The sequence below is a fragment of the Alosa pseudoharengus genome, unplaced genomic scaffold (genome assembly GCF_046254945.1).
Source record: "Alosa pseudoharengus isolate Yale_2024_CS ecotype anadromous, Long Island Sound unplaced genomic scaffold, YU_APseudo_1.1 YU_APseudo_1.1_scf_19, whole genome shotgun sequence".
In the NCBI taxonomy this organism is placed as follows: domain Eukaryota; kingdom Metazoa; phylum Chordata; class Actinopteri; order Clupeiformes; family Clupeidae; genus Alosa; species Alosa pseudoharengus.
The window spans coordinates 29,504,193-29,528,105 of NW_027468657.1; the positions used below are offsets into that span (position 1 = coordinate 29,504,193).

Consider the following 23,913-nt stretch of genomic DNA (forward strand, 5'->3'; position numbering starts at 1 on the left):
AAATGGTGTGCCTTAGCAAGGTTTAGTGATAAATTGCATTGTATACACTTTTAATATCATTTTACATTGTTTTAGTGCAGCAGATTAATGGCATATTTCAAGAGAATCGTTCAAATTGGTATAGAAGCATGAAATACTCTCTAAGGGTCTCTAAGGGTCACTTTTTGGGAAAAAGATGCTGGCCACCCAAAAATTCAACATGGCGGCCATTTTTTCAAGATGGCCGCTATTTCTCTTGAATCCTTACATACATTTTTCAAATGGTGATGCTAGATGTAGTTAGATAGCCGCACCTGAATTGACAGGTTGTGCCAGCACGGGAGAGCCGAGCCAAGGGTAAGCGGGGCAATACATGACTTGTTCATGTAGGCTATGCTTACCTGGATGATGTACAGATCACACGGGACTTAAATGGCACTGAATGAATATTCTGGCTAGGTGTAGGTGACCCGAACCTAGTTGTATCCCATACTTGAATGTGTACTATGTCTATGATTGAGGTGGTAAAAGGATAACCCCTCGGCCTTAATCAGACAACAATCCCCCAAAATGGCAAATGAAAATCCCATGTCAGCCAAGAGATCGACTGATTGAATGAAATGTTGTCTTTGTCAGACAGACACAAAGGAACCCCTCCTATCACCACCTACACATCATGTTTCTCAACATGATGGCTATAAAATGATTGCCACCAACATTCCACTCTTTCACAATAGTGACCTGGAGATCCTTGAGGAGTGGTCCTGCTGTATGATCGATCAAGCACAGCTGTCAGTGTAGATGAGGCTAGACTTGACATGTTTGCCCGAAAGCAGAGGCCATATGAAGCCATTCCTCCAACAAGGGCAGCTCTGCTTCAACACACTAAACGTGCTGCATATCAGGCAGGCTGCATATGGGGTCAAGCAACCCAGTGTCAGTCAGAAGCAGAGTCCTGCTGACTGGAGATGAAAAAAGCTTGGTGAACAAAGGGGGGTCTTCTGGACAGCAAATGCACCAGTTGCACAAAGTTGTGAACAGCTAGCCAAGTGTGGCTGCAAATCAGAGTGCCATGGAGGATGCAAATGTTTTAGATTGGGTTTCACTTGCACAGAACTGTGCAATTGCAAATGTGAATAAAAAAGTAAGTTTGCAGTGGGCGAGAGCCGATTTCCTGATTCTGGACCATGATGTATATGAACACCTTCCTGTATGTTGCCCCCAATACAACACTTGCTGACTGCCAAGCAGGGAGGCATTGGCTACCATTTTTAACAGTCTTTATTATGACTCGACAGGGCACAACCTCTCAAGCTCAGGCTGGACACTCTAACCACAAGGCCTTTGAGCTGGTAAAAATGTGAATTTATGTTATTTTTTCAATCTTTTAACTCAGTCCCAACAGAGTACACTATTAAAGCAACACTCACTTTGAAAAATGCCTTGAATTTTTGCAATTGCCTTTTTCTAAAAGTGTGGCCGTTAGAATATTTTTGCTAACATGCATGTGTGCATCAGTGTACATACTACCGAAATGACGGCCATCTTGGAAAAGGTCTCCATCTTGAATTTTTTATTGGCCGAAACAGAATATTTGTGGCATATTTTCTGTATCACTTTTTGGAAACAGTGGCAATGAACATAGGACAGGAATGGCAGCCATCTTGAAAAATGGTTTCTATCCTGAATTTTTGAGTGACACATACCTTTTCCAAAAAGAGTGTTCCTTGAAGAGTATTTCCGCCTAATTTTATGCTTGCATCACCATTTGAACAATTGAAATGATTAATATTCGACAGGAATGGTGGCCATCTTTAAAAATGGCGGCCATCTTGAATTTTTGAGGGACAAGCATTTTTTTCCCATTAACATTTCCTTTAGAGAGTATTTGTATCAAATTATATGCTTAGATCACTGTTTGAATAATTGATATAATAAGCATTGATGGCGGCAATCTTGAAAAATGGCCGCCATATTGAATTTTTGAGTGGCCAGCGCCTTTTTCCAAAATAATGGCCCTTAGAGAGTATCTGTGCCAAATTTCATGCTTCTATACCAAAGTGAACTGGTCATTATGGGGAAAATAAGTCCCGACAGGGCGAACCGGACCCCGACGCGCCAGCCCTGAAGGGACTTATTTTCCCCATAATGACCGGCGTTCTATACATTATCCCTTACTTATTCCAAAATAGTGCAGCAGATTAGTAAACTTGGGCATTGGACTTGGGCATTGGACAAGAGGTGTTGAACATGCCTACAGTCTATGAAGTCCATAACATCAGGGGCTATGGCATAGAGCTCCCTGGTCTGGCTTGCTTGGAGGGGACAAGCTGTCCCCGTCAGTTTCAAAATCTTTCACTGGACAGAAACAGACATCCCTCCTCCTAGCCTAGTCGCCTGTTGTAGTTTTACTGGTCACCTTGCTATTTTATAGTTGTATCAGGTAGCTTAGTTGACTTTACATTCTCCTATGTGGGCATAACACTTCAGCCATTTGGAACAGAAGAACACACCAGAATAGGCCTGTTTAGTAAGCAGGATTTGATGGCTGCATTGCAATTCAATGCGGAAGTAGCCTAATCCAAGTATTCAGAATACGTTACTCAGATTGAATACGTTACAAAATACATAATTGGGCATGTATTCTGTATTCTGTAACAGAATACTTTTTGAAAGTATCCTTCCCAACACTGCCTATATCTCATGAGTCCCATGCGCTTTCCCACCAGTGGAGCTAGTTGGCTAGTTGATCAAACTTTTGCCAACTTAAAAAAAAAGCTTAACTCCAGTCGCAATTCAACCACTGTTTTCCAGCAACAGCACCCATCTTGTTTGTTTTCAAGTAGCAAGGAATTCACGTGGAACCGTCGCAACCATGTCATCATTATGTTAAGCCCGCCCACCGACTCTACACACGATATGATTGGCCTGATTGAAGTTTGATTTTTCCAGCTCACAAGCCAACAGAGAGTTGCTAGACTACCCTGGCTGCAAATTACATTTGCTGCTGCTAGGGTACGTCTAGATTTCTAGGCTACCCTCCTCCCATATTTAGGGTGAAAATTGGCAGTAGGACCACAAGGATGCAAAAACTCAACTTTCTCATCTTGTTCGATATCTACATCAATGGACTTTCCTAACCACCACTGCCAGCCAATCCCCTGTCTCAATACTGTTGATAATTATATCAACAGTAGCACGCCCAGGATCTTTCAATGGCTCCTCTTCCATTTCATCCACCAAATCTTACATTTCATCGACCAAATCCCCTGCTTCTCCCAACTCGTCTTCCATCTCCTCCATCAACATGGCCAATGGACGGCTCTTCCTGGCCCTTGCATCAGTTTGCTGCTCCTCTGAGCAGTCTCTCAAAGAGTAGCTGGGGGAAAGGATTGGCAATCCAATGGCTCACTGCAAGAGCATGATAGTTGTCTGTACCTAACACCAAACTGGCGAAGCCTATGATGAAGCCGATACTTCTTTAGAACCTTACCTGATACACTGCAAAAAATGAAATCTAACCAAGTGCTATTAATCGTATAATAAGATAAAAAATCTATTTGGTATTGTTTCTAGTATGAAAAGACTTACCTGGTAGCCTGGAAAATCCAGACCCTGATAATCTATAGATTAAGGGTCTGACAAAGAACAATGTAATGGCCCAACTCGAGGGGCGGCAACAAGCATGCATTTTATAAATCTCACTGAACGCAATTGGATAACGCTAGACCATGTTTACTCTGAATGATTTCGGACTTTGACGCAATCGGATAACACTACGACCAATGTGTACTGTCCTCCAACGTTGCAGCGCTGTCTTCATCAGTTTAGCTGGTTCCCCGGAATGTTGGGGTAAAAGTAACGTGCGTCATTGCTCTTTGCCAGAGTGTCTCGCAGAGACAATTCCATTGTGCTCTTGCAAGAACTCTGGATTTCCAGGGTACTTACCTAGCGCTCTCTTGAAAGATAATTTTGACTTAATTTAAGAAGACTTTGACTTATTTTAAGGAGTCTTATCAAGATAAATTTACTTAACGCACTGGAAGACAAATTGGCTTGCTTTTAGGACAAATTTTCTTATTTTCAGGATGAGATGTCTTATAATAAGTCAAACATTTCTTAAATTAAGTCAAATTATTTCATGAGAAAGCGCTAGGTAAGTCTCTTTATACTGAAAACAATACAAACTAGTTTTTTATCTTATAAGATTATCTGATATAAGATTAATAATCTTGGTTAGATTTTATTAGATACGCAGTTTTTGCAGTGTAAGTTTTTTTAGCGGCTCGTTTCTGTGCCACATGAGTTGTATAATTCCTTCTCAGCTCTTGTGGAAAAGAAGATATCTCCTAATGTTGGAGTTCCGATGTACAGGTAGACTACTACAGGTAGAATCCTCTGTTTCTGTTCATGGAGAATCTACACTGCAAAAACTGCTTATCTAACAAAATCTCACCAAGTGTTATTAATCTTATATCAAGATAAAACAAACTAGTTGGTATTGTTTTCAGTATAAAGAGACTTACCTAGCGCTTTCTTGTGAAAACATTTGACTTGATTTAAAAAAAGTTTGACTTATTTTAAGACATCTAACCCTGAAAACAAGCAAATTTGTCTGCCAGTGCGTTAAGCAAATGTGTCCTAAAAACAAGCAAATTTGTTTGCCAGTGCGTTGAGCAAATTTGTCTTGATAAGACTCCTTAAAATAAGTCAAAGTCTTCTTAAATTAAGTCAAAATGTTCTTTTGAGAGGGCGCTAGGTAAGTCTTTTCATACTAAAAACAATACCAAATAGATTTTTTAATCTTAATATAAGATTAATAACACTTGGTTAGATTTCATTTTTTGCAGTGTACAATCATTTATCTTTTAGTTTGACATTTGACTTTTCTATTTGAGCCTTCTTTTTCCGCCATTCCTGCTTTCTTAGTTTGTGTTGCTCTTTTGTTAATTTCTTAACTTTTCTTTCAATGTTTTTATCTCCCTTGCATGTCTTTTCCTGGTTTTTCTCCTTTCTCTCTCAGCTGCAAGGGCACGCTGGGTTGAAGTAGGCTCCTCAACAGCCTGGTCCAGAGGACATTCTGGTGGGGTGTCTATTTCATTTAGCCATCTATTCTGCATAGCTCTGGACTTTTTCTTTGCTTTCCTCCAATACTTTCTGCGGTGCCTTTTTGCTCTGGGTCCTAATTCTCCTACTTGTTTTACTTTTTTGTTTTGGACCCTGTCCTTCCATCTCTGTCTCTCCTTTTTTAACTGCTCTTTACTGTCTAACTGTCCTTACTGCTTTCTGGGTCACTTTTAATTCTTTCTCTCCCTTTTCTCTGGTACTGTTTCTTTGTTTTTGCTCCTACACTGACAATTTTTTTCTAGCCATGTCTGCCATAGAGTACAGATAAAAACTACTTATGTACGTATATGTAAAATACTTTTTATGAGTTATTATTATAAGTTATTTGGCATTTGGGTATATTAACATGTTTTAAGTCAATAAACATGGATACTTAGATCATATTATCATGTTATGTAGTTGTTATACATTACTTAATGAGTATTTGGGTTGGGAGGACTTTTCCACTCCGTCAGCTTACATGTCAACACCGTCAGACAAAATATCTGACAGAGTTGACGTCTGACGGAGTTCACAAAACAACATGGTTTTTTTTACTTAATCATGTAGATGGTAGCCGTTTTGATTGTCCTCAGTTGCCAGCTGCCACTAAACTAAACCAAAATACCAACTTTTATTTCAAACTTCTTGATTGAATTCAGCTCTACCAAAGTCCTTTTAGGCAAGTCCCTCCACTCGGCGGCCATATACCAACGTTTTATGGGCACTCATCGGGCACAGTCTTTGGGTCGAACTGCGCGTGCGCAAGGCTTCACGATTCCAATCTTGCTCCAGCGGCGAGATCACAACACATGATTGGCACGATGTCTTCACAACACACCACATGATTGGCTCAATGTATTCACATGTCGACGTTTTGCCGAGGAAGGGGTGGGATATGTGTAGACAACGGCCATATTGGCGTGACAAACTAGCCCCATGCATCATTCCATGGAGTATTTTTTGAGTGCTGTGTCTCCACATTAGAAAGTCTCTGGCTCTACTTTGAATACAGTGTTGACACATTAAAGCTGTGACCACTGGGATTTCAACTTGTTTGCTGAATATTTTTTTTTTTAAAACACTTACGAGACCATGTGTTGGACTGCTGCATCCATCAACAGAAAAAAGTCAAAGGGGGTCCTCAGGGTTAAAGCTCACCAAAATATGCCTGATTTATTTCGAATTTGAAAAATATCTGACGGAGTTGACATGAATTGAGGACAGATTTTGAAAGGCTGTTGTTAATGTATAAAATAATGCAATGTTTACTTTAAGTATTTTGTGATATTTTATTAAGCCATCCAATTAACCTCATAATCATATTTGTGCATTTTGGGCATTTTAAAACACTTTATTTTTGCAGTTTGATACTGTAACCTCTGCGGAGGACGAGTTCATTTGCATGGGCTTTCACAGTACAGTGCCGGTATTTCATGAAATTACTATGAAATAATATAAATATAGCCAAAACAAAGAGTCTAAACATACACAAGTCATTCATATCCAACTTTTAAAGCCTTTTTAAATGAAATAATGTATTGTTTTTTAAGGGAAATTGCAACATTTTGATGGGGAACATGTTTTGTCCCTTATCTCAAGAATCAGTGAACTACAAAAGTATAGCCTAATGTAAATTAACAGATTTGGATGACGTTCCGGTCATTTTATATCTTTTAAGAGTCGTTTTATTTTAAGCATTTTTCTTTGGTCGCTCAGACACATAGGCCTACACAGTGGTTCCTTCAAAGAATGATCTGAGAAAGCCAATGGTCAAAAATATTTTTTATTAACTTGAATAAACTGTACCATAAAGAAAATTAAAGACAGAATGATAATACGGTTAATTATATGCCTACTTACACTTTATAGGCTAGGCTATTTAAACCTACTGGGATTTTCACATTCCTATCATTTTACAGTTTGAACAATTAATATTGCAACTCTCAAATCATTATGGATGTAGTTATCCTAGGCCTACAGTTTTAGTGTGTGGGTGTCACTGAATATATTCACATGACCTAACCCCACAACACCCATTCCTTTACACATCCACACCCACTTTCCTCTAATGTTACAGTAACAAGAAATCCATGGGGCAGTTTTGTTATGTAGAGGATGATTTTATGTTGTGTATGGCATAAGGACTAGAGTCCCGGTTAGGCCACATATCCCCATTGGTGAGCTCCTTTCCTCTCTCATCATCCCTCTCCACCATCTCCACAGTCATGATCATGTCTGGACCAAACATGTCCGCCATGCGGTACGACTGGGTGAGCCGACGGAAGGAGGCGTCGGAGATGTCGTCGTCCTCAAAGTTGCCGTTGCCTCGGCGACGCGTGGCTTTAATCTCGTCTCCCAGTTCAGTGAACAGCTCCTTGGCATCTCGCACGAGTGTGGATTTCAGACCAAACAGACATAGCAGGAACACCAAGCCAGCACAGATCCCTGAGACAAAATACAGGGCTACTGTCTCTGGAACACCTGTGGAGTGAAAGGTCCAGGGTGAAAAGGAGGACAGATGGGCCTATCTGAATTGGTGCCCTGGAATAAAGGTGAAGTGACATTAAAAATAACTAACAGGGATAAAATTGACCGACAATTTTAGAAAAGTCACAGTTTGAACAGCGGTGAGCTGACAATAACTCTGGTAGCATTAAAAAATGATCAGATGCAGAGCACTTTGTTGTACTGTTTAAAATTGTGCAGAAGACACATAAGGGATTTAAGATTTAGATTGAATACTTGCTAGATAGACTGGCTAGATAGGTTCTCATAGCCAAACAGCCACTGAACCACATACCCTGAATTTGGGAAAAGATTTCCAGAGAGTTGGTGAAAATGTTTTGTGGCCTGGACACGCCGGGGCCTGTGTACCAGCCGCCTGTGTACGAGAGGTTCATCTGTTGGCTTATTCGCTCTAATCCATGCATAGAGTCATATATAACTACAGTTGAAATTCATTAGCCCAATTGTCACCATAGATCAATCAGTAAATTGTTACCAAACATGTCCTTATATCAAATCATTATACTGTAGATGTAATTAACCGGGAGGGTAGGGAGCTGTTTGATGGAAGTGATAGGTCTGATGTTGTTTTCTTTAAAGTGAGGATTTACCATGAGTGTAGTCACTTAATAAAAATGGGTCTGTGGTCCCACGGCCGACATCCTCCAAAAGATATCTGGGAACTGATTGAACAGAAAACCATTTAAATCAGTGGATATTGTTCCCTATTCCTACAATTAACCTTGCTATATTGGCATGCCTAGTTCAGTACCAGAGTTCAATACAATACAGTTTTGTACAATACAGTATTATACTAAATAATATATTAATACAAACAGTGTTGGGCAAGTTACTTCGTCGTTAAATCGTAATGTATTATGTATTACTTATTACTGTCATTTCAAAGTAATTTGTTACATTATAATATTACTGTCTCTGAATTGTAAGGCATTACACTACTATTGCATTACTTTTAAGTTACTTTCACCAACATATCTAGAAATATGGATTTGCCATTCTAAATGCAGTTTATTACGCTCAATGCAACTTGTTCTTCCAATGGAGGGAGATGTGGTATAGCATAATGACTGAGCTAGGCTTAAGGCTAACAACAGTAGAATGCAATAGACGCAGTGCTCATGATGCAATACAAGGAACAATCATAGTCAGAATTTTGTTAAAAACCGACAAAAGGTCAAAGTCTGGTAAATTGTGATAGAAATACTGTAACTTTAAGGCCTAGGCCTACTCATTAAAATCAATAGAGAGCCTACTATATTGTAAATCAAAGCTTAAAGGAACCGTATGTAAGATTGTGGCTAAAAGTGGTACTACAATCACTTTCAAATTACTGTAGAGCGGTAGCCTAGAAATCTAGACGCACCCTAGCGGCCAAATTACATTTGCTGCCAGGGCTAGTCTAGCAACTCTCCGTTGGCTTGTGAGCTGGAAAAATTAAACTTCTATCAGGCCAATCAAATCGTTAGGTGGGCTTAACATAATGATTGATGGCAGAGTTGCAGCGGTTTGGCTTGAATTCCCTGCTACTTGAAAACAAAGAAGATGGATCTTGCTGTTGGTGAACAGCTTGACACGAGTATTGAGAAGAGAGTATTGAGGAGAATTCCGGTGTGATATTGACCTAAAGTGTGTTGAAACATGATACCGAGTGTGAACTGTATGTCTCATAGCCCACCTCGGCTTGTCCCCTGCACTCCAAAATCTGGCGCTAGTTAGCCGATGCTACCAACAGCTTTTTGGCTCTCACTAGTTAACTAGTGTGTATAAGATGGCGCGGCTGTGTCCAGACGCCGTCAGGGTCGCTCTGCTTGGATTTTGTCTTATATTTAAATGCAGAGCAAAGGACCCTTTTACATTTCACTACATGTAAAATGTATGTGACAAATAAAAGCACTTGACTTGACTTGACTTCAATGGTGGTGCTTCGGCATCGGGCTAGCCATGCAAAAATTAATATTTCCAAAAATAATTCAGTGGAAATGCATGGATTACAGTTTCTTCCAGTAGCAGCAACTGGAATCCATGCATTTCCACGGAATTATTTTTGGAATCTGATCCCTTATCATACCTGTTCATTCTTACTCGTCGCTGGACTTATCGTGACTAAATTCAAGATGGCTGCAAACGCTAAACTTCGTGAAGATACTGTCTGTATAAATTGTCTTGTAAGTAAACTACCTGTGCTTTTTCAAAGTTCTCAATGTCTCGTTTTAAATGTCAGGGCCCTCGGAAGTCTACCAATGAAGTGTGGAGATACATTGAGCCTCGTAAATGGAGTAAAACAGTGATTTATTTGCATGGCTAGCCCGATGCCGAAGCACCACTATTGAAAAAGCTGTTGGTAGCATCGGCTAACTAGCGCCAGATTTTGGAGTGCAGGGGACAAGCCGAGATGGGCTATGAGACATACGTTCACACTCGGTATCATGTTTCAAAACACTTTAGGTCAATATCACACCGGAATTCTCCTTTAAGCTTTTTTTAAGTTGGCAAAAGTTAGAACTAGCCAACTAGCTCCGCTGGTGGGAAAACGCATGGGACTCGTTCTAGCGCTGTCCTATTGCGTGCAGAGGGAATTTGAAAGACAACCGATTATCCCGCCCCTCGGACTGAGCACTGCGAACGGTGAGTGCCCAGACCCTACATTTTAATGTGGGTCTGGCTCGTCAGGCTAGTAGAGCGGTGTATCCCCTTCCCCTCCCCTCTGACTGGCAGTGTTGGAAACCGGATGCCGAAACACTACTGACTTAATAGACTGACTTGATTAATAGATGGAGGGTGGCGCATTAGGCCAAAACACAAAATGACAACATCAACATCAGTTGAGGGCTGCAACTTCACTTTTTAAATGACAATATCCTGGCCAGACCACTGTTGTCAGTGATATAAGTATTTGAAATGAACATGATTTCTTAATGTCTAGTGACATATCAGGGCAATTTTATGATTAATTGAAATACATTTTTTACATACGGTTCCTTTAATAAAGACATGTCAAGATGGTGGCCTGCTGGCCATTTCGGTGCCCTAAGTGAGTTGCTTTGAGTGAGTGACATTCAAATGATAACTCAAACACCTAAAGTAAAATAAAAGGCCTATTATTTACAGACCATTAATTTGTGAAGAAATGCTGTTTTACTTATAAATGGTGCACTGTCACTTTAAGAGCAGTGATCTTTACGTTGTCATAATGCCCTTTTGCCAGCTCTTGTTTACAAGCCTTATTTGTTTGAGTTACATTGATAGCACAATATTAACAATAATATGCACAATGTTAAGTTGTTTTAAGCAGCCTTCATTGCTTTGGAAATGGAAGTATGCAATGACATGTTGCTTCATACCAAAAGGTAGCCTATCAAACTTGCATGTAACATCGTGTTAGTGCATTTTGACATTGTAAACGTTATTGATGAAGAGTGAAACGCAGTTTGCAGTAAAGTTACTACTCATTGGTTACATTTGGGTGCCCCCTCTGTCCTTTGGTGCCCAAAACAAAGTGCGTGATGCGCGTGCGGTGGGAGCGGTGGCACTGCCAGGCTAACAATCTTTTTTCTGCATTTCTATCCCTTTATTCTCTCTAATTAATTAATTTAAACAAAGCTGACATGTACAACAGCATAGTTTGTGTTTTATTAAGAATCAAAAAGATTAGCGTGGCACTACTTTAGATGTTTCATTAATTTACTTGTGCTATTTCGCGAGGCATAGAAAGATCTTTCGGTTTCGCACACAAAGTGCACTAACTATTATGTTCTTCATAGCCTTGTCTCTGACAAGCTGAAAATAATGAGCGTAGGCTTATGTCCATCCCGCAAATAGAGTGCGCCTGCGAGTCTGCTGCAGCCACAGTCATCTTCAACCAGTAACAGGAGATAACGTTCTACTATTTTGCGCGGATTTTTTCTCCTCTGTTGTTCTCGCGTGGTGTTTGCGAATATGTATCAAAACCAAACACCACTTAATTTCGGGTTAAATGCATTGTAACGCGCGTTACTGAAGTTTGTACAGAGTAAAATATTACCCATTTTTTTGTAATGCCTTACATTACCACGTTACCGCAAACAGCAATACAGTAATTACATTACTTTTGTAACGCTACATCCAACACTGAATACAAAGTTCATACAGTGATGTCACCAGCTGAAATATCTTGTTCCCCTAGAGCAGCAATTTGAATTAAATGGGTAAATGTAAATTGTTCTGGTACAATGATGAAGTATTCAGTCTGATTCACTTCCTCTCTCACCACATGTGTAGGACACTCGCAGATGCTTCCTGGTTCCAGGGAAACAGGGGTCACCAAAATTCTGAATGTCTGCCAGGACCGAGCAGTTGGCTTTGCCATGACAACGACGAGATACTCTCCTCAGGGCAGTGGATGAGAAACACTCTGGAATACAATCATACGTACATTTGCACTGGCCCAATGACTGTGAGTCTGATCTGTAGCTTTTGCTATTTATATTGTATCTGCAGACAAACAAAAACTTATTTTTGCACAGTTAACTACTCATAAACATTTGTAATGGGTGGAGTGTTATTGAATAAGTGCAGTATCGTATCACTCCACAAGATGGCAGTATTGCTATTTAGCAGCAGACCCATGTCGGCCTTGACGTCGTTTTCCTGTGGGCAGTTAACTACTCATAAACATTTGTAATGGGTGGAGTGTTATTGAATAAGTGCAGTATAGTATCACTCCACAAGATGGCAGTATTGCTATTTAGCAGCAGACCCATGTCGGCCTTGACGTCGTTTTCCTGTGGGCAGTCGTGGTTCCAGTGAAGCTGGTGGCCAAACGTGGCAGAGTAGATGGCAAGGACTGTGTCGTTCTTACACGCCAGGCGCAACCTCTCGTTCTCACATACCATTTTAGTCCTGTGATGCTCTTTCAAGCAAGGACACAAAAAACCATTTTAGCATTCCCATGGATACAAAGCCCAAAGCAGCTGTTTACTGAGCGACTCAGAACTTATTCCAGACATAATGATCTATTTGTTTGGATACCACATTTTAACCACAATGTCATGCTGGCGTAAAGCCAATCATTATGGAAAAAAAACTTACGCTGGGTGCGCTTGTCAACCCATGATGACGAATAACTGCATATTATGTAATGGTCATATATATAGAGAGAGTGATGAAGAGACATCTTAGTTTGTTGTGTCCCAACTAACCTGGGCGGCACTTGTATGACACAAGCATGTACTTGCTGGTCTCAGGGCAGGGGTCTTGTCCAAACACTTGGCTGATGACTGGTATATGACAACTCCTTTGCTCCTGGCACTCTGACGTCACTTTCTTCAAACACACAAGAGAGGGAGGGTTTGATTGGCATTAGATAGGATTTAGATGGCCAGTCTGTGTACAGATTTGGTAGTGATGTATTCATTCACATTACTCATGACTTTCATTACGCACATAGATTGACATAGATTAATTTAATCCTTGTGACAACTGATATAGATTTGAAACTAATACTCATATGACAGTATTTTTTAGCATGACTTTACTCATGGACATTAGTGTCAAGTTAGATTTAGACTATTAGACAGTAGACTTTTGTTGTTGTTATTAGAGTAGTTGATCAGACCTCATGATGAATAGAATTTGTGGTGTCTGATACAGGTTTATCTACTGTTTTCTAAAAGGCATGTTGACACCAAAGGAAACAGTACCTGAACGGCCACAGGGGACATGCACTCAGTGTTCTCCTCCAGCGTGACGTTTGGGTTTGTGGTTGGACACAAGTACTGGCTCGGCACACGGCGTCCGTAGAAAGCAGAGAGGATGGCAATGGTGGTTTTGGAGGGACATCTGATTTCGAGAGTGTCTCCATCACACGCATGTGCAGTGTGGTTCCTGAGAATTTTGTGCAGGTAGACTGAGGGAACATTAAAGAACATGTTCATGTTAAAAAATATAACCAAACATGTCCAAAACTTGACCTATAGTGGAAAACATAGGCTGACCAGCTAAAAACAGGTTCAGCATGTTTTGGATGTTGTAGTCAAGGATATTAAGCATTGCTATCACCTATGTAATACTATGCACCTTTGCTCAAACAAATATACCTCCATATCTAATCTTTTAGGTGGAGCTCAACAATTGCAAAGCCACTTCCCAAGTACTACTTTGTCTGTCACGACAAAACAATGAATATACTGTACATCAAACAAAGTATTGCGAGTTATTATGGATATTTTAATCAGTTAATATGAAGATAATAAACAGAGAAGCAAGACAAGATAAAACAGTGCTATAAATGCTAAAACAGAGTGGTTAGCATTTCAGCACAAAAACAAACTTGTGTTATTACCAGGTCAGCTATTCTATATGAAACACCAATCTTATTGCTGGGACTGACTTCCTCAGTGCAAAATAACAAACAGCTGGCGAGCTTACACCTGGACCTTCCTGTTTCCTGCTCTGTTAGACCCTGTGGCAGAACTCAAAGCGCAGCAGTGGTTTCAAACCCGAGGCTCTCTTTTCTCTGCCCTGTAGTGATTGTCTGTATAGTAAACAGTAAGTGTATGTGATACGTGTGAGGCCATGCTTAAAGGCCTGGTTGCTGGCTCCAGGCCCCCGTCTCTGTCAGAGCTGGCCTGCTTTGCATCCCAGCCTGGCACATGCTGCGAGACTCCAGGGAGGCAGTACCAGGCACAGTCACACAATGCACTATTCTTAGCCGAAGACTCCCTCTCTCTCTGTTGAAGTATATTGTTTGGGTCAACTGCGGGGTATCAGGGTCAGAGCCACCACTGCGTTTGAGATTAGTGTGTCACTAAATGAGAAATGCCACCCCTGGGTATTCCAAATGTGTGCAGTTCCCATTTAGTGCAGCATTGTTTAAAAAAGCCACTCCCTGGCTTGTCTCAGATTACCGGTTAAAATATTAATTTGACATTAACAGTGATGCAAGAGAGAACCTTCTATTACCTGGCAGTTCACTGATATGCATGTGGTAACAAACATTTATTAAAAACTTTATTTTGATAACAAATCTCTCAAGAAAAAAACATTAAACCAAACAACATCATCTGCACATCATTCATGCAGAATCGCTGAAATTAAGATTATTCAGTGACTATTTATATAGGTTTTAATGTTGAAATAAAGGTGACAAAAGACTCCAAACAACCAGGAGCTGAGACTTTATGCCATCCTTATCCAGGCCATTTTCATGAATGAGTCCAACCCCAATCTGTGGTTGTATTGCCTTGCCTTGGAGAGGTTTGGGTTAACTCAGCTGACTGTTCCCCTTCCTAAACTGCGTTGGAAACAATGAGGAGTGGGCAGAGTGATAACACACACACATGCACACACACACACAGCCCCTTTAACCCTGACACACGTCTTTCAGCGTGACACTGTGCAGCTGTTTGGTACAGGATGTGCAAGCGATAAATTGCAGAAAAGTCCTCACACGCTCATGCCTCTTTCATGCGAAAACACACACATGCATAGACTCTCATCACTCTTTTTACATTTGATGACTCTCATTATAATGAAGCCCATCTGGCTGACGCGTACATTTCAGCCCTCATATTTTTGTCCCTCCAACAAAGGCAGGCCAAGCGGTTAACTCACCGGTGAAATCCGGCGCGGCCTGAGCCGCATGTGTGAGCGCTCCCAGGGCCAGGAGGACGCAGGAGGCCAGGACGCGTGGTGACCTGCTGAAGCCCCACGGAGGACGCGTGGTGCCCATCTTGCAGAAGGATGCCAGAGAGGTGCCTGCTCTGCCAAGGGGGTTGTTTACTGCGCATGGTCCTCTGGCCGTGAAGGGTGGCGAGGAGACGAGGGAGGTGGTGTATGTGGGGCTGTGTGAGTGAGGGGGTGTCAATACTGCTATTGTGTGGATGCTCCTCTTCTCTTGTTGTCACGGTAATAGAGGCAGACGGGACAGACAGCTGTGTCATCTATCTTGATGACACTGAGCTAGGCCTTACTGGTAGCATTTTGGCTACTCTGCTACCACAACATAAAATGGAGGACTAAGATGTGAGCACAGCTGGAGCTGACTCTTAAACGCATCCGTGCCAGATCAAGGCCAGACCCGTCCCAGACTGATCTAGAATGAGAGGCTATGCTAACACTGATGTTTGGCTGCAGCTACACTGGAGAAAGGGAGCCATGTCGTTTGTTTTGAGAGTGTTTCTGTGAGCACATTTGGACCGTGATGCCAGTATCAATAGTGACCCTTCCTGCTTGGTTCCCGGACAGGGTCCTGTGGACAGGGCAGATAAAGAGGAGACTTCCAGGGTGAGCTCCAACTGCCCTGGCCTTTTGAGGCTGCCCCATCTCCACCAGATAAACGCTTCCTTCCTCGATGGGATGGAAAGGGTGGAGGGTCAGTGGCAAGGTGCAAATTTCCAGCATGTCTGTTTTTCCAAAGAAACACTTTGTATTTCTCCCCCCCTCTCTGTATTTCACACAGCAAGCACGTTTTAAAACAGTGCTTTTGCTTAATCTTATCTTCATTAGTTTCTACCAAAGATATTTGCAGTTTTTGACACGGAGTTGTGTTGCTGTAGCAACCAAACAGTGAAAGGATAAACAATCCTGGGCTTGGTGTGTCATAGCCTATGTCTCGGTGAGGTCACTACCCCCCCCCCCCCCGACCCCACCCCCTGACCACTGCACACTTAAGATATGTGAGAGCCCATCTAATCTGCCTTTCCCTGTTTGGCCAGCGCAGGTACAGTACATTCATCCGGTCCGTTTGATGACTAAAAGAGATGATTGTGAAATTCTGAATGGCCCTCCAACACCCTCTTTATTGCCCTCTGAGTGTGAGGAGGCAGACACTCCTCCGCTGGGCAGTGCTGTGACAGAAAGGAATGTGTACATTACTAGGGCTGGGATACCCAAGCTGTCTACTCAGCCACTTCTTGGTCAAATAAGCAAAGACGTTTTCCCTCGTCTCACCCCTAACATGTTTGCATTACTCTGGTGTGGCTATTATCTCGTCCGGGAGCGGTGTTTGTGCCCCACACTGACCCACCGCTGGAATGCCACTCTTCCCATGCTAGCCCTTGTTATCACATGGCCCAGTGACATGACTCAGACCGCCACCATTTAAGAGCTGATTAGAAAGTGTCCAGTCTGACGTGAGGGGAGAGTGAGAGGTGGCCCACTGTGCTGTGGTGGTTGTGGTCACTGGCTCCACACTCTTGACTGCCTATCTGCCAGCCGGACTGCCTGCCTGACTCAGAGTCCCAGGAGGCTTTGAGGGGGGTGGAGGGGGGGCGGCGGCTGCCCTGCCGGGCTTCCTGTGCACGCCGGAGTGTTGTGTGCCTAATTTCCAGGATTTGTCCGGGTTTCCATTTCAAGCTTTTGTTCTCTTGCCTCCCCCCACCCCACCCCCCCCCCCCCCCCCCCCCTCACCGGCCCCGTCCTCGTTCCTCCTCCTCCAGTTGGGGAAACTCCTAGTCCGTCTCACAAGGACACATAAGATCTGACAGCACTGATGTTTCTATTCCCCACAGACTCCTGTCTCCTCCGTCTCTCAGGACTTCACTTTCTTCTCCGACAGAGCTCCCCTTTATCTGATCTTTGTTCATTCGCCTTTTGAACAAACTAATGCTGTGCTACCCTCCTCCCAAAGATGGTTTCCCATAAAAGCCATCATTTCTCAGAAATTGTGGGGGGAACTCCAACACCCGCCAGCTCTGGTGTGTGTATGTGATGCAAATCTTTGAAAGCTAGGGAAAAAGAAAGACGTTTAAAAAGGAGAAATGAAACTGCTCTGTGAGACCCATTAAAGCTATCAGAATGACTAATGTTGTAATTTTGTTTCTGCATTCCCGGGTGAACCGTCTCGATGTTTGTGTGTTGTGAAATTTCTGAAGCAAGTCCAAGTGTTTCACAAGTTTACAATCTGGCCGTCTCAACCATTCATTATGTCAATTGCCCATGTCAAGGTCAAGGTTCTCAACAAGAACCTCATGCAGAGCATACCCTCCCTGTTAAAACCAAACAAGGTCACAGGCATCCTAATGCACACTGACATTCCACAATGAGAAACTCCTTCAGTCAATGAAGGACTGGGCAGGTCTTAGAAACATGACTGATTAAGCATCAAGAAAGGCCATGTCCTCGCTTATTCAGTACTATATATGGGACCAGAAGGACCTTTTCAATTACGTATGATTGCACAAACACACACATAGATACACACAAACACTGACACACACATAGATACACACAAACACTGACACACACAAACACATACACACACACACACCACACACACAGATACACACTAACACACACACACCACACACACAGATACACACAAACACACACACACACACACACCACACACACACACACACACACACACACACACATACATACACACACATACCCACACACCACACATACACACACACACACACACCACACATACATACACACACACACACACACCACACACACACACCACACATACACACACACACATACACACACACACACACACACACACACACACACACACACACACACCACACATACACACTCACACTCAAACACTCCTCCCGTCCTACTCCCACTCCCCCCATCGTACATCTCTGCTCAAAGGGATCTCCAATCCAAGCTGGAATCCGGGAGTCCACACCTCCAGCATGACTAATCACTGACTCCACTCACAAAAATGCACAAGCAGTGAAATTATGCGTTTCCACCTATTTTATACAGTATATGGTTTCCACAGAAATAGAGTGGACAAAAAAAAAAGAAAAAAAAGTTACCAAAAAAAAATCAATCTTGTGGAGTTGCTGTGCAGTACAATGTGACGTTCTTCTATTTTAATATTTGGAAATAGTGAGGAGGAAAAATACTCCCCTTATTTTCAACAGCAAAAAAAAAAAAAAAACGGATGGAATTAATGACTAAACTCAAAGGAGTCCTTCATGGAAAGCTACATGTGTAGGCCTACCTTGTCCTCTAAAATCGTAAAGGGAAGGGCGTGTGTTTCTAACATGTGCCCCCCCCCCTTCCTCATACCCCCCACCCCCCCCAAATTGAATGAAGGCAGGAAAGGAGGTACATTGTGACGGAGCATAGTGAAAGCTTTGTGAGTGTAGCCCAGTGGCAGTTTCACAGAGGAGTTCGATCGGCAAACAAGGGGCTCCGTGGCTATTAACACCTCCCCTTTTTCCTGTGCCCCTCGTGCGTATCAATGCGGGGTATGTGTCACTACAGTGTTTTCGTCATGTTTCAGGAGGTAAAAATTGCTGCTATTTTGAGCTCTGATTCTGGCAGGGTGTTTATATGAGAGCACACACCCCACGCCCATCCTCGGGGGCCCCTCCCTCTCCTCCTCAGACTTTTTAAAAAGTGTGCTCAGGGAGTGATAGTCATACAGGAGCCAAGCAGACTCGCGTCAACCCTCTCAAAAAACAAAGCTTTTCTTTTTCACTGTCCTCAGACGCTCTGACGTTTTTGCGCAATAGCGGACAGACACATATTTATACGGCTCGGGAAGGAGTTGCCAGTTTATTGGTGCTTTGTACTTGTGCTCTCTGACACTGCTGTGCTTGCTCAGAGGACTGGACTTACACTACTGACGACTAATCATCATCCCCTGAGGACAACATGGCACAGAGGCAAAACTCCAACAAAGACCCCAGCATCGAACTCTTCATTAAGGTCTGTTTCTGATTTCCTTTTTTTTTCTTAAGTATTTCAGTGGAAGTTCAGTGGAAGAAGAGCATCCACACACAGTCTCTTAGGATATCTAACTTCAACAACTTTGTGACATGACTCTACTTTTTGATCTTTTGATTTTCATTTGTTTGGACCACAAGATTTGTCTGTCAGATTGTTTTCAAGTCCGGAGGAGGGAAAACATAAGAAGACTATGGATTAAAAATATTTCCTTTTCTTTTTTTTTTTTTTTGGCATGATAATAATGTTAAGTATGGTGACTGCATCCTTTTAAGGCTTAAAACTTAACAAGTGCCTTTTTGAGGTTGTGATATTTGGTCCACATTTGGTGCACAACCAATCAGAGCTGGTTGTGACAGAGGGCAGAGATCATTGTGGGCATCGTGTGTGAATCTTAAGTTTATGCCCATGTCATGGGTGTCGGTGCCATGGTTACGTAAACCCAGAGTGTCGTGCTAGGGAGCTGCTGATGAGCATGTGTAACTGTTCTCGATGACGTCGACCTTTATCAATAAACATACAGCAGGCAGCAACATGCATCTTATCTTCACACACACGCACACACACACACACTCACACACACACACACACACACACACACACACACTCTCACACACACTGAAGCTTTATAGCGACAGAACAGGGACACCCCTGGCCCAAAGCCCGTGACGGACACACCCACAGCAACTCACACAAACACTCACGCACGCTTTAGACCTCATCAGCCTTAGCGCTGGCTCTCAAACGGAGACATCAAAACCAGATCTGGAAAAAAATACTGTTTTGATGTCTCCATTTGAGGCCAGCGCTGAGGCTGATGAGGTCTCAAGTCTCAAAGGGATTTTCTTTCCCCTCTGTGTCCTGTGTGCACCCCTTTCCGTCCCTTTGTGCGGCGACGGAGCAAGAGTTCTGTTCTGGCCCCACTCGCTACATTTGAAGCGTCTGCAGTTGTTTGTTTGTGTCGTTGGCAGTGGCGCTCTTATCAAAGCAGTCCGTCACGTGGGGCAGGTGTGTGGTCAGAGGAGTGACAGCACTGCTAATATCCGCTATCTCTCCCGCTAGGACAATGCATGTTTTTCCTCTCCTTAAAATAACCCAACCACCTTCCCCCCACACAGCATGATGTGTGTGTGTGTGTGTGTGTGTATGTGTGTGTGTGTGTGTGTCAGCTACCAAAATCTTATATTACCCAAGATCATATGATTAGCAAACATTAAAAAGATAAAAATCATGTGCTCTCGAATATGGGTGCGAGTGTCTTTTGCTGTGTCAATGTGCATCTTGTGAATTCACATAATGTCTTAAACTATGTACAGTATGTGTCCTTTAAGGCATGCTGTGTCTGGGTGTGTGGTTGCTAACCGTAGGTTGTGTGTGCTTGCAGGCGGGCCACGATGGAGAGAATGTGGGCAACTGCCCCTTCTGTCAAAGACTCTTCATGGTGCTTTGGCTGAAAGGAGTCAAGTTTACCGTGACCACCGTCGACATGAAGAAGTAAGCAAGCCCTGTTCCCAAAAAACACTTTGAAATCCCAAATGTTCCTTTGTTTGAGAAACAAGTCCAATCTTTATTGACGCAGGAGACCAACTTGGAATCGAAATTATTTTATCTATGATTTTTGTCCTCATTTTTTATGGATTTGTTTCGCCCAAACTTAACCTCTCTTGCTTAACTGGGAGGGGCGCACCCAAAATCTCGCCACAAAATCGACAAACAGTCCCATGGCACTCTAAGCAAACAGTTGAATAATCAAGTCATTCTTTTAAGAGAAGAATTGGTTTTGGTCTTACAGAGCAAATAAATTCAGGACGCTTTGAACAAAGGCCAAAAAAATTAAGCGTTCAGATAAACACTGGGCGGCATCCACCCTTTTCACATATCTAGCCTCTCCCACAGGCTTGTGATTACTTAATGAGTAAGTGTGCTTTTAGAGTCATCAATCAGGCCTTCAGGCCACTTGTGCATATAAGCACACAGAGTTCAGTGCCCGCTGGCCAAGGAAAGAGCTGTCGTGTCTAAGGTCCACTCCCTGGTAGTCTATCAACACATTTAATCCATTTCTCTCTCTCACACACACACACACACACACACACACACACACACACACACACACACACACACACACACACACACACACACTAAAAAAAACACACATACACACACACTCAAAAAAACACACAAACACACACACACACACAAACACACTAAAAAAACCACACAAAAACACACACTAACTCTCACTCTTGCCTTTTGTGTGGTCTTCAGGAAGCCAGAGGAGCTGAAGGCATTAGCCCCTGGGACCAACCCCCCTTTCCTGCTCTACAACGGCACACTGAAAACAGACTTCATCAAGATCGAAGAGTTTCTGGAGCAGACCCTTGCCCCTCCAACGTGAGTAGAAGCAATTGTTGAGCTCGAATGTACTTTCGCTAGAGCTGCATAGGGGAAGGTTGACCATAGTCATGATTTTTTTTTTTTCGGCTTCTCTTTTGCACCTCAGGTACCCACATCTCAGTCCCCTCAACAAGGAGTCCTTTGATGTTGGAGCAGACATCTTTGCCAAGTTCTCTGCTTATATAAAAAACAGTCCCACTAACGCCTGTAAGTAAAGTTTAAGGGTTAGTTGTTGTTATGCTGTCACATATAGAGTATGAAGGCTATTCATGTGTGGTTTGCCTTTGCACGTCAACTGTTAAATACCTCAGATAAGGCTTAGGATACAAAACAGCATGACCACAGAATATTTTTTTCCTTAAAATTGTTTAAATATTTGACAAAAAAAAAACAATGATAAATCTCATGCATTAAGCAAATGTTTATCCTATTGCAGTTCAGGAGAAGAACCTGCTGCGTGAGTTTAAACGTCTGGATGACTTCCTCAACAATCCCCTGCCTGAAGAGATTGACCACAACTCCAGGGAAAACATCATCGTCTCCAAGAGGAAGTACCTGGACGGCAACCGCCTGACATTGGCCGACTGCAACCTGCTGCCCAAACTACACATCATCAAGGTCAGACACTATTCCAGGTCTCCATAAAAGTCTGTAGAGTTGACTGAGTGTCAGAAAGGTGAAAATGGGTGGAATTAAATTCCATTAAAGAACTTGGAATATCTTAATACAAGGAATATCTCTTTACTACAATAAATATTTTCCTCACGGGATCAAAAGAGTATATATATATATATATATATTATTATTATTATTTGATTTGGAACCTAAAGTGAATGTTTTTAAATTGCTTTCTGTAAGTTTGGGTCAGTGTTTCAAATGTTTCCATCTGAGCAGTAAAACATAGTTTTCTTTATTATTTTAAAGGTGGCAGCTAAGAAGTACTGTGGCTTTGAGATCCCAACCCAGTTCACAGGCGTCTGGCGCTACCTGAGGAACGCCTATGAGAGAGAGGAGTTCACACAGACTTGCCCTGCTGACATTGAGATCGAGAAGGCCTATCTGAGTGTGTCCACCAAAAGGCAGTAAACCCTCACCAGTCTTCCCCCGATTCACACACTGTTACTAAAGAGAGTTTTGCCATTGGCTTTGCCACAGGTGGGGCCTAAGTGTACATATGTTTTTATGCTACATTTATATAAGGGTGCCCATGTGAAAGTCTTATAGGTTTAAAAAGAGAATAGTGGTCTGGAAAATTTGTCAAAATACAAAATATTCCTAGACAAAATTCCAGAACCTTCAGCTTTCAATAGAATGTTTTATGCACTGCATTAAGGGGAAAAAAATAATCCGCAGGTATTTCAGCAAATGTGGAATGGCTGCAACTGACTGTTCATGTGTAGTATATATCAGCAAAGAATATAGACAAATGCAAGTGATACTCAATACTGCAAACCCCAAAGAAAGGCCAAGTGTGCAATTGACTGTATATCCACTTTAGAATTTTGTTAATATTGTAAATAAGTGTTAATACTTTTGTATGAGACTAAATGTGCTTGCATGTTTATTTTATTTAATCTTGTCAACTGTGTGATTGAAATGCATTGAATGGAATGACTTTTAGAATTACAAGGTTGTGACAAGGTATAGCAGTACATTATTTCCGCATCAACACAGTTCACAGTGTTTTATTCAACGAATAAATGTTAAGTACCAAAAATAACAGGGTTTCCACATAAATGGTTGTACTGTTATACTGTTGAAATCATCTGATATAGTATGACCTAGATTGAAATATTTCAGCTTTAAATGTAAAAAAAATAAAAGATTCTAAAGATATGATCTTTGTGTCTGTGGGAGTGACAGAAACACAGAAAACGCCCTACTGTGGATACTTAAAACACTTTTATGAGACATGCTCAAACTGTTAGCTACCTCATAAACTGTAATTATACGTCTGTTAAAGAGTTGTTATCTGTATGATATCTAAATGCTATATCAAACGTCATTCACCTACAGTGAAAAATTAGGACACTCATCATGATGACATGGCCATTTTGTTCAACACAGGGCTCTTCTCACACACACAGCACATCATTTCACCCATATAACAAGAGGATTCTTTTTTATTGCACCGATGCTAGATTGCTCTAAAGTTCATTAAAAATATATCCTTTATTTATGACAGCTTTTGAACACTATAAAACAGTCATTGTGTTAAGGACGTCTGATAGT

The 23,913-nt window shown here is 42.0% G+C and overlaps 2 protein-coding genes across 2 annotated transcripts; one reads left to right on the forward strand and one right to left on the reverse strand.

Annotated features, from left to right (window-relative positions):
• Positions 1-6,857: 6,857 nt before the first annotated feature.
• Positions 6,858-15,322, reverse strand: LOC143132943 (protein eva-1 homolog C). Its single transcript, XM_076292771.1, has 8 exons — positions 15,205-15,322; positions 13,293-13,498; positions 12,792-12,915; positions 12,350-12,502; positions 11,861-12,004; positions 8,205-8,276; positions 7,889-7,969; positions 6,858-7,569 (listed from the first exon to the last, which is right to left on the reverse strand). Exons 1-8 carry the CDS (start codon positions 15,320-15,322, stop codon positions 7,193-7,195), a joined length of 1,275 nt encoding a protein of 424 aa, XP_076148886.1. The 3' UTR covers positions 6,858-7,192.
• Positions 15,323-18,963: 3,641 nt separating this feature from the next.
• clic2 (chloride intracellular channel 2) lies at positions 18,964-23,517 on the forward strand. Its single transcript, XM_076292239.1, has 6 exons — positions 18,964-19,269; positions 20,672-20,781; positions 21,553-21,678; positions 21,788-21,888; positions 22,118-22,299; positions 22,606-23,517. The coding sequence occupies exons 1-6, from the start codon at positions 19,216-19,218 to the stop codon at positions 22,765-22,767; spliced, it is 735 nt and encodes a 244-aa protein (XP_076148354.1). The 5' UTR covers positions 18,964-19,215; the 3' UTR covers positions 22,768-23,517.
• Positions 23,518-23,913: the final 396 nt, after the last annotated feature.